Source organism: Tupaia chinensis, unplaced genomic scaffold, assembly GCF_000334495.1.
Source record: "Tupaia chinensis unplaced genomic scaffold, TupChi_1.0 Scaffold148470_1, whole genome shotgun sequence".
NCBI lineage: Eukaryota > Metazoa > Chordata > Mammalia > Scandentia > Tupaiidae > Tupaia > Tupaia belangeri.
Window position 1 is genome coordinate 797802 of NW_006208319.1, and position 9800 is coordinate 807601.

The following is a 9800-nucleotide window of genomic DNA, read 5'->3' on the forward strand; positions in this document are numbered from 1 at the left end:
GGGAGTTGTGAGTTCCTCATTTCAAATATCAGCTTTAAAAAAGTTTTTTTTTCACTATGGTACACTCTAGGTGGAACCGTCCTCAGCATCTCAGGAATAGGGTTTAGCAGAGACCTGGCTTCAGTCTGGGTACTCTTAGGCAACCAATCCTGTGTGGTCATGAATGTAACAGAGGAGAGCATTCTCTGCGAGACCCCACCTGCCCCTGGGACTGAGGCTCTCCCTGTCTCTGTGCCTGTGGAGGTCTGGGCTGGCAATGGAACCTCCACCCACTGGCCTTTGCCAAGCTTGGTGGGCAAGGGCTTTACCTTCAGATATGAAGCGGCAACAACACCAGTGGTCACTGCCTTGCAAGGAGAAATCATGAATAGCAGCCTGAGGCTGTATGTGGAAGGGAGCAACCTCTCCAATGCGGCCATATTGCTGGGGGGCTTGAGTTGCAAGCTTGAGACATGGTCTTTCCAGAGCAACGCCAGCCTCTCCTGGTGCTCCTTTTCTCTGCTCAGTTTGGAGCCAGGCATCTATCCTCTTCAAGTTCATCAGAAGCAGATGGGATTTGCCAACATGTCCATGGTGCCCAGGCAATTTGTGGTGACCCCTCTGGTAACTGCCATCTTCCCAACACATGGTTCTGCGTGCGGTAGGACAGTCCTCACAGTGAAGGGTGTGGCTCTCCACTCTAGAAGAAGGTCAGTCCGGGTGGACCTCTCTGGTCCTTATACTTGTTTGACTCTGAGTTTGGGAGACCATACCATCCTCTGCCAGGTTAACCCAATCGGTGACCCCTGGCCTGGAGCGTCCTTCACCCTGAACGTCACAGTCCTGGTCAATGGGCTAGCCAGTGAGTGTCAGGGGACGTGTACCCTCTTCATTCAGGAAGAGACAACTCCTGTCCTGGATGCCTTGACCATCAACATCAGTGGGTCCCTGACCACTGTGCTACTGAGGGGTCAGAGGTTAGGCACCACAGAGAATGAGCTGATGGTGTTTGTGGATGATCAACTTCCCTGCAACGTAACTTTCTTTAATGCAAGCTACCTAGCATGCTGGATAAGTGACTTGACCCCAGGAATCCACTACCTATCAGTTTCTCATACAAGAAATGGATATGCTTGCTCCAGCAATGTTTCCAGACACTTCTATGTTAAGCCTCACGTGTTTGATTATTTCCCTAAGAATTTCAGCTTACATGGTGGAAGTCTGTTGACCATAGAGGGCACAGCCCTGAGAGGAAAGAATACCACTTCAGTCTACGTGGGCAGGCAGGCCTGTCTGACTGTGAACATCAGTGCTGAGTTTATCCAGTGTGTTGTTCCCGCAGGGAATGACTCTGTTGCCCTGGAAATAGAGGTAGATGGATTGTTGTACCACATGGGAGTCATTGGTTACAGCAATGCCTTCACTCCAGAACTGCTCTCTATTTCTCAGAGTGAGGACATCTTAACCTTTGCAGTGGCCCAGATCTCAGGAGCTGTGAACGTTGACATTTTTATTGGGACGTCACCCTGTGTAGGTGTCTCTGGTAACCTCACTGTTCTCCGGTGTGCTGTCCCTTCTCTTCCCATGGGGGAGCACCAAATCAGGGGTTACGACCACAAAAGAGGCTGGGCCTCCTCCACACTGGCGTTTACAGCAAGAGTTACTGTTATGGCAGTGACTGAGAACTTTGGTAAGTCAAATAAATAAGACAGACCGCTTTCTTTATGTAAGTGGATTAATAGCCACTCTCACTTCTAGGAAGTAGGACATCAACATCAATTTGCATGATTAAAGAAGTGAAGCCTGGTTGGACTTTTACAGTCTCAGTTTCTTCTTGAGACTTGTCTTTGTCAAAGTTCATTTATGAAGCTGTATTTTTCTATCTTGGAAATTATGCATATTCTCTAAGTGTTTGATTGTATTTTAATTTAATACATTGACCAGATTTAATTTGTGTTTTAAATTAAATAATACCACTTCTAAGAGCTCATAATTTGATCATTTAAGAACTTAAATGCCTTCATCTATCTTTAGGCCTATATGCCTTTGCATTATTTAAAATTTATGATTAATTTTTGCTAATTTGTAATATTTCACAGATGAAATCATACTCTACTGATAAGTCAATTGCATGGTACAATTGCATTGGTTGAACTTTTTTCTCTTTTTCGAAATACCAAATTTTCCCTCATCTTTCTTTCCAATTACAGTTTCAGTTTCTGTTCAGTTAGGCTTACTGCACTTGAGATAACTCACAGTCGATTGTGAGTTAGAGACCATAGAGGAAATTATGGAGGCAGATTCTTAAACTGGTGAAGTACTAACCAAGCCATTTCTTAGAACAGTTTGGCCTCAGCTGGGAGGAATGCTGTGGAGATTGGGAACTACTTCTATAATCTGACATTAGTTTAGATAATTTAGGTTTAACTTTTTTAAGCCTCAGCTTCCTTATTTGAGAAAGATGTTTGGATTGGATGCTCCTTAAATTTCTCTTTCTACTGTCTAAAATTCCATAATTTTTCTTTTTTTTGATAAAGTTTTGCTATAGGGCATGTGCACTCACTGTAGAGACAGAGGCACAGAGACAGAAAGTGAGAAATCACCTCCAGGAGGGATGGCCACACCACAATTCCTCCCCCTCCATTCTCCTCTCAGGATTTTGGACACACAAGCACATGCCCCTGTCGTAAGTCTCAAGCTGCCAGGTGTGGGACTTGAACCATGGCTGACTACATGGGTGTCCAGTGCCTTAACCACTTTGCCACCCAGTAGTTCCAAAATTCCATGATTTTAGTGGTAAGATAAATGGAGATATGAAATGTACCCAAAATAGAAACATTGTGTTTGTTAGGAGGCTGGGTAAGCACCACCTGGACTTGATCTGTAGGTCAGAGACACTGGAATTCTGTATCTCAGTGAGCTAAAGGCATAGACTAGTTTTACTAATAAAGTTGTCCTCAGTTATGGCAGCACTATTAATAACAGCAAAAGAGGAGAAATAATGGAAGTATCAATCAAAAGGAAAACTGTCAAGTGAGTTGTGGCATAATTGTGCATTAAATTCTACGTAGCTATCAAAATGAACTGAACCTATATACGTTTGAAAAAGTACCTATGCTATACCTTTGAGGGAGAAAAACTGAGTGGCAGAATACTACGTATAGATTGACCCTTTTGTATCAAAAATATATATGCTTAGAAAATTCTGAAGTCACAAAAAACTCTGTATGTATACTTCTAGGGAGTGAAACAGGTGGTTGAGAAAACTTACTTTTATTCTACATTCTTATATTAAAAAACCCAAAAAACTGTTAAGTAAACATTCTTCTATATATAAAATTGTTAATTTTGAATATCTCTTTAACAAAATACATTGTTAAATATAAGCGGGAACTGACAGAATCTGGAAGCCATAGCCTTAGTGGAAAGAAAAACCTGAGTGTATCAGAGACCTAAACACAGCTGGGTGGATCCTGGTGGACATAAAAACAAGGGTGGGTAACAATGAAGCAAAGATTTGCATTTTGAGTTATGTAAAGGGAGAGAGATTTGCCTCTATGATCATGACTTGTAATTATATCTTTAAAGACTGCCTCGGTGGAAGGCTTGTGCATGTGTCCGGAGTGGGATTTTCTCCAGGGAATATCTCAGCTGCTGTGTGTGGTGCTCCCTGCCAAGTCTTGGCTAATGCTACAGTGTCTGCCTTCAGCTGTCTGGTTCAGCCTCTGGATGGTGAGTGGAAATGCTACACATATATGTTTTGAAGTATATATATGAAAATGATATTCATTTTTAAATTTTATTTTTGTAATTAATGCTGTACCAACCACCAATTTTTCTATGTGTTCCGGGGAAAATAATTTCTTGACTGTCTATCTTAAATGGTAGTTAGAATCTGGAGCCACTTGTTATAATGGTTTATGGTAACTTGTCATTTTACTAGGTCGATGTTAAGTGAACATAAAAAATGTATCACCTATGCTCTTGACCACACTTATATGATGATGAAGAAAGTAATTCTGAGTTCTGAACATTAGTTTCTTTTTTTTTCTTTCTTTTTTTAAAAATTCACTCATCAGGGAGACAAAGAGAGAGGGCGAGGGAGAAAGCACCCCCCAGTAGGGTGTAGTCACTTTATAATCCCTTCTCCTCCATCTCTCCATCTTGCTGGGAGTTTGGGCATACACTCGCATGCTCAGTGTGTTTTTCAAGCTGCCAGATCTGGGATTTGAACTGTGGTTGATCATGTGGAATCTGGCTCCTTTAGCCACTAAACCCTGAACATTAGTTTCAGTGACAGACATAGGCATCCTGGAGGAAATAAGGTCTAGGTATTATTTTACTTTCACTTTATGCTCTTTCACATTTTCAGCAGGTGAGAACTGCTGAAGACATCTGCTTATTGGAGGTACCAGTGAAGGGAGGGAGATGATCAAGCTGGACATCTCTCTCTTTTTCTTTTCTTTTTTTTTTTTTAAGAGAGATTTTTGCTATAGGGTGCGTGCACATGCCAGAGAGACAGAAAACGAGAAATCACCTCCCAGGAGGTTGGCCACACTGCAAACCCCTTCCCTACATCCTCTTCTTGGGACTTTGGGCATGCACAAACATGCACCTGACATGAGTCTCAAGCCACCAGGTCTGGGACTTGTAACCTCAGTTGGGCATGTCGGAGTCCAGTGATGTCATCATTATGCCATCTGCTGGTCCCATGGACATCTCTTAAATATTACTTTTGTATGGTCAGTTCTTGAATTCTTACTGAAGGCAAGAAAGCCAACATTTGCATTATCTTCTAGTTCTTCAGGGTCCAGGTGATTATCTGATCTCTTACTTAGTGAAACACCATGATTCGTTACTACTCTGAGGTAACTACAGGTTACTACAGCCCTCCCATTAATTGGAACATGGAGCCATGTCGTTGTGTGTGTATTGGGGGAAGGTTAGAGAGGAAGGCGCAGAGTTTAATGGCTTCACAGCACACAGTGATTATCCCTTGAGTTTCAGGGGGAAAAAAAGATAAAAGGAAGAAATAATTGTCATTACAGAACTTTGCTGCATTTGAGAGAGCTCGGATTTGGCCAGATGATTGTCTTGTTTGTCTACTCAGAGATCTTGCGCCTGTGCACTTGCGAACCATTTACGCACGCTTTCTGTGTAATGTTTTAAGTTCGACTCCTTATTTGTCTGCAGCTTGAATGTAGGCGAAGGATTTACAAAATAAAAGTGACACTTCATCTGCCCTTGGGCAATAATTCAACGATGGCTACTACTATTGTGATGGCATTTTATACTATATTATCTTAGACAGAAAGGAGAAAGAGGATGACGTCAATAGGAAGATGACAGTTTCCTTGTTTAAAATATTGCAAATCAAGTTTCCTATTGTTGTCAAACATATAAGCACAATATCATGGAAGAGAGATTCCACAACAGAAAACTTTAGATATAATGGAAGTTTTTATTATTGTTATTTTAGATTTTTCCACAGAGTGTGTGCACTTGCAGGAGAGAGAGAGAGAAAGTGAGAAGTCACCCTCGCTATCTCCAGGAGGATGGCCACATTGCATTCTTCCCCTCCATTCTTCTCTTGGGATTTTGGGCATGTACACAAACATACCCAGTGTGATTTTCAAGCTTCTGGGTCTAGGACTTGAGCTGTGGTCAGCCAAATAGGAGTTCAGCATCTTAACCATCACGCCACCTGATGGCCCCAGAAGATTTTATTTTAAGACACTGTCTGTTTCATTCACCACTCTACCTTCTGTGCATAGAAGAGTGTTGGCACAGGGTATGAGCAAAATTAATGCTTGATGAAAGAATAAAAAAGAATTGGGAAATAGTGGTAACAGAAAAGTAAGACTCCACATATCTAAGGTCTAGCCTTAAACAATACTGCTACTTAAAAAATTGTTTTTTTCATATATACCTTGTTTAAGTTAATAAACATTTTATGTCCCATGATAGTATTTCAAAACACTTAATTTCAACTACAAAAAGGAAATAATTATCAGTGAGATCTTGAGCTCAGGTAAATTGTGGCATTAGAAGTTTGATAACTTCTATAGGAAGGATAGTAAAACTATCATATTTTATAAGATTTGATTACGTTTTAGAAAAGAACTTCTCGGAAACCAGCAGTTAGCGTTATGGCTATGTTGCTGGACTCCCACATAGTCGACCACGGTTCGCGTCCCGGACCCGGTGGCTTAAACTCACGCCTGGCGCATGTGAGTGCGTGCCCAAGATCCCGAGAGAATAGAGGAGAGGGGATTGTGGCATGACCATCCCCTCTGGGGGGTGATTTCTCGCTTTCTGTCTCTCTGTCTCTCTCTGTGTGTCTGGCGAGCGCATGTGCCCTATAGCGAAAACCTCTCCATTGCCCCTAAAGCGAAAACCCCTCAAAAAAAAAAAAAAAAAAAAAAAAGAAAAAAGAAAAAAAAAAGAAAAGGACTTCTCAAAATTTACTGATTAAAAAAAGTTGGAAGCGGTAACTCTTAATGTTGCCACTAGGTGTCACCAAACACTCATTAATTGCACAAAGCATACACTTAATCTAGAGAAATGGATAATTTGATTTATTATCGTCTTGTATAAAAAAGTTTTTAAAAGAACTTTTAATCCCAGTCTCTATAAATGGAGAGAAATTTGGGAGCGTCAACTCTAGAGATTCCTTACTTAAGGTCCAGGACAGGATTTAGGGATTCCGTTGACTCCCTCAAAATACAATAGATAGAATAATTTGAGTATTTGCTTTTGTATCCCACTCACCTCCAGGAAGTAGGTCTGTAATGGACATCAAATAGTCAGAGGTGACATGTCTCAGAAATGATCAGAAGCTCTAATAACACCTGCACTTTCAGAAAGGATGGCATATAATGGGATTAGTTAAAAGTCTGTTATATTTTAAACATTTTTCAGTGGAGGATTTCCCAGCAGCATCCCTTATCAGTATTTCAGAGTAGCTATTCTTAGAGAAATCTATCCCTCTACTTAATTAGAATTCTACTACTTCAACTTTAGTTAACGGTGACCCTTTGGTAAACTGCGCAGTCTCAGTCCCTCTAAGGCAGCAGTTCTCAGTGTTCTGTGAAGTGCAGCAGTGGCAGCATCACCTGGGAGCTTGTGAGAAAGGTGGATTTTGGTGCTAGCAGGTGGTGTAGTGGTTAAGGCTCTGGACTCCCATGTAGTTGACAGGGGTTTGAGTCCTGGCCCCGGTGGCTTGAAACACTAGGTGTGTGTGCCTAGTGCCCAAAATCCCAAAAGGAGAATGGAGGAGAAGGGGTGGAAGTGTGGCCATTCCCCCAGGAAGTATTTATCTCTGTCTCTCTGGCAAGTGCAGGCCAGGTCTGGGGCTCAAATATAGTAAAAATCTCTAACAACAACAACAAAAAAGCAAAGCAAAGAAAACGTGACTTTTTTGGGTAGCAGAATGTATGGTGGTAAAGGAGCTGCACTCCCACATGGCTGACTGTGGTTGAAGCCCTGGATCTGGCGACTTGGAAATCGTGCTGGACATGATTTTCATCAAGCATGTGCATTTATACCCAAAATCCCGAGAGGAGAATGGAACAGGAAGTATTGCCACTGTAGCTATCTCCCTGCCGGTGATTTCTCATTTTCCCTCTCAGTGTCTGTCTCTCTCTCTGGCAAGTGCACATGCCCTATGGCAAAAACCTTAAAAACAAAAAAGAAAAGAAAAAAAATGTGAATCTTTGGATCCATTAGATCTGCCAAATTGAAAACTTTCCAGGTAAACATTTTGGTATTTCTCTTCCTAGCTGTCTCTGAAATTCCACTGTTTTCTAATTTACAGCATAACTAGGTAGCTCCTCTGTGTAAGCAGGTTCTGGTCCAGTCAGGTAGCATTGTAAGACACCTGCATGTAATCATCCCACATTTGTTTTTAAAATTACACTCTATCTTACTGGCTTTTACTCTTTCTGTTACCTACTGTTATTGTAAGGTGTGTGTGTGTGTTTCTTTTTAGCACGACTGTGTACAGCTGGGCTTCCCTCTTATTTATATGATTCTCTCATTTCCTTCTGTAGTTTCTGCCTTACTCTTTCTGTTTGGTCTTTTGTTTGTTTCTGTTAACTTCTCTAATTTGCCAAGGTCTCTTTGAATTCTGACCCTTGCTTTGTATTTTATTCCTCAGTTTGACTTTGCAGAATAGAGTGATGTTTCCCATACCAGACCATAGATGACAGACTAACACTCAAACTGTTCCTAATCACTGTTCTGCTAGTTCCTATGCTATGGTATTAATAATGTGCTTTCTTTCTCCTAAGTGGGACAGGAGCAGTTAAAGGTGGAGCTCTAAAGTAGTTTTTTTGTTTGTTTTCTTGCTGTTTTCGAGGTTACCCATTTATTTATTTACGTTTGCATGCTATAGGACATGTGTGCCCACCAGAGAGAAAGAGAAATAGTGAGAGGGAGAGAAAAAAAGTGATAAAGTTCTTGTCCCATGGGGGATGGCTATACTGCAATTCCTTCTCCTCTATTATCTTCTTGGGATTTTGGGAACGTATGTATATGCACCCAGTGTGTCTTCCAAACTGCCGGGTCTGGGACTCAAACTGTGCTGTTGGCCATGTGTTATCCAGCTCCCCCAACCACCATGCCACTAGCTGGTTGCTGGGATGATCTATCTTTAGGTTCTCCCCAGATTATACTTCTAACAAAAGAATTATACTTTTTTTATGTGATAGATTACTAAAACATCCTGTTAAGTGAAATGAATATTTTTTTATTTGTTTGAAATGAGTGAGATATTGGATCTTCAGATTTCTTACATTCATACTTGAATCACATACCACATGTATTTTTCATGAAACTTTAACTTTTCCATGAAGTATGAAAACCTAAAGTGAATAAGGTCACATAGCTATTTAGTGGCAGAACTTTGAGCAAAACCCATAGATTTTGATCCCAGCCCTGGGAGCTTTTCATAATCTACTTTGTTAATTCACATCCACTTAATCACCTATAATGAATTCATTACTTCATAGGTGAAACAGGCTCACCTGTTTATTCTACTTTAATTTTTTTAGAGAGAGAGATTTGCTATAGGGCATGTATGCTCAATGGAGAGATAGAGACAGACAGAGAGATATCACCCCCCATTCACATGAGTTTTTTATGATGATGATGATTTATATTTTACAAAAGATGTTACTTATTTTCTTCTGTGTGCATATGCACATCACACTTTTTTAAACGAAATGTAAATTGATAACCTCCCTTCCCTATTGGTCAAGGGAGGACACATGAACTTCATTAGAAAATAACTCAGGGCCTTCTGTTCTTTTCATGGCTGTTACCTAACCTAATGGGGACTGTTTTCTGCAGTGTCCTTGGCTTTCCTGTGTGGCCTGAAGCATGAGGAAGACAGCTGTGAGTCCGCCAGCCATACCTACGTGCAATGCGATCTGACTGTTGCCGTGGGGACAGAGAGACTGCCTGAATCATGGCCTTATCTGTACGTTTGTGAAGAAAGTTCTCAGTGCCACTTTGTGCCAGATCATAGGACAGAGTCAACCTTTCCATCACTCTCAGGTCTCTTCATCAGGTAACCTTGTCTTCTTCCTCTCTGACCTTCCGCACAAACACATGGCCCAGAGAGGCATTAGAAAATGTAGACTGGGTGGACTTGGCCTGGGGCACCTAGGACAGTCCTGGAGGGGCCATTCCATTGTGGATTCTAGTCAGCCTGCATATCAAAGCATCTCCTGTCTTTTTCAAGTGTTCAAGAGAACATCTGAAAAATCTGCCCAGTAAACAGCTCACTTTGTTCTTGCTTAGATTTTAATTTTTATCTT

At 41.2% G+C, this 9800-nt stretch overlaps 1 protein-coding gene across 1 annotated transcript in view; it reads left to right on the plus strand.

Annotated features, from left to right (window-relative positions):
- Positions 1-9800, plus strand: part of PKHD1 (PKHD1 ciliary IPT domain containing fibrocystin/polyductin) — a 578800-nt gene that overhangs the window by 84887 nt on the left and 484113 nt on the right. Inside the window, exons 32-34 of the mRNA XM_006170441.3 lie at positions 71-1669; positions 3568-3711; positions 9331-9550. Of these exons, the coding sequence (XP_006170503.1) occupies positions 71-1669; positions 3568-3711; positions 9331-9550 (1963 nt within the window). The remainder of the gene's footprint in view (positions 1-70; positions 1670-3567; positions 3712-9330; positions 9551-9800) is intronic.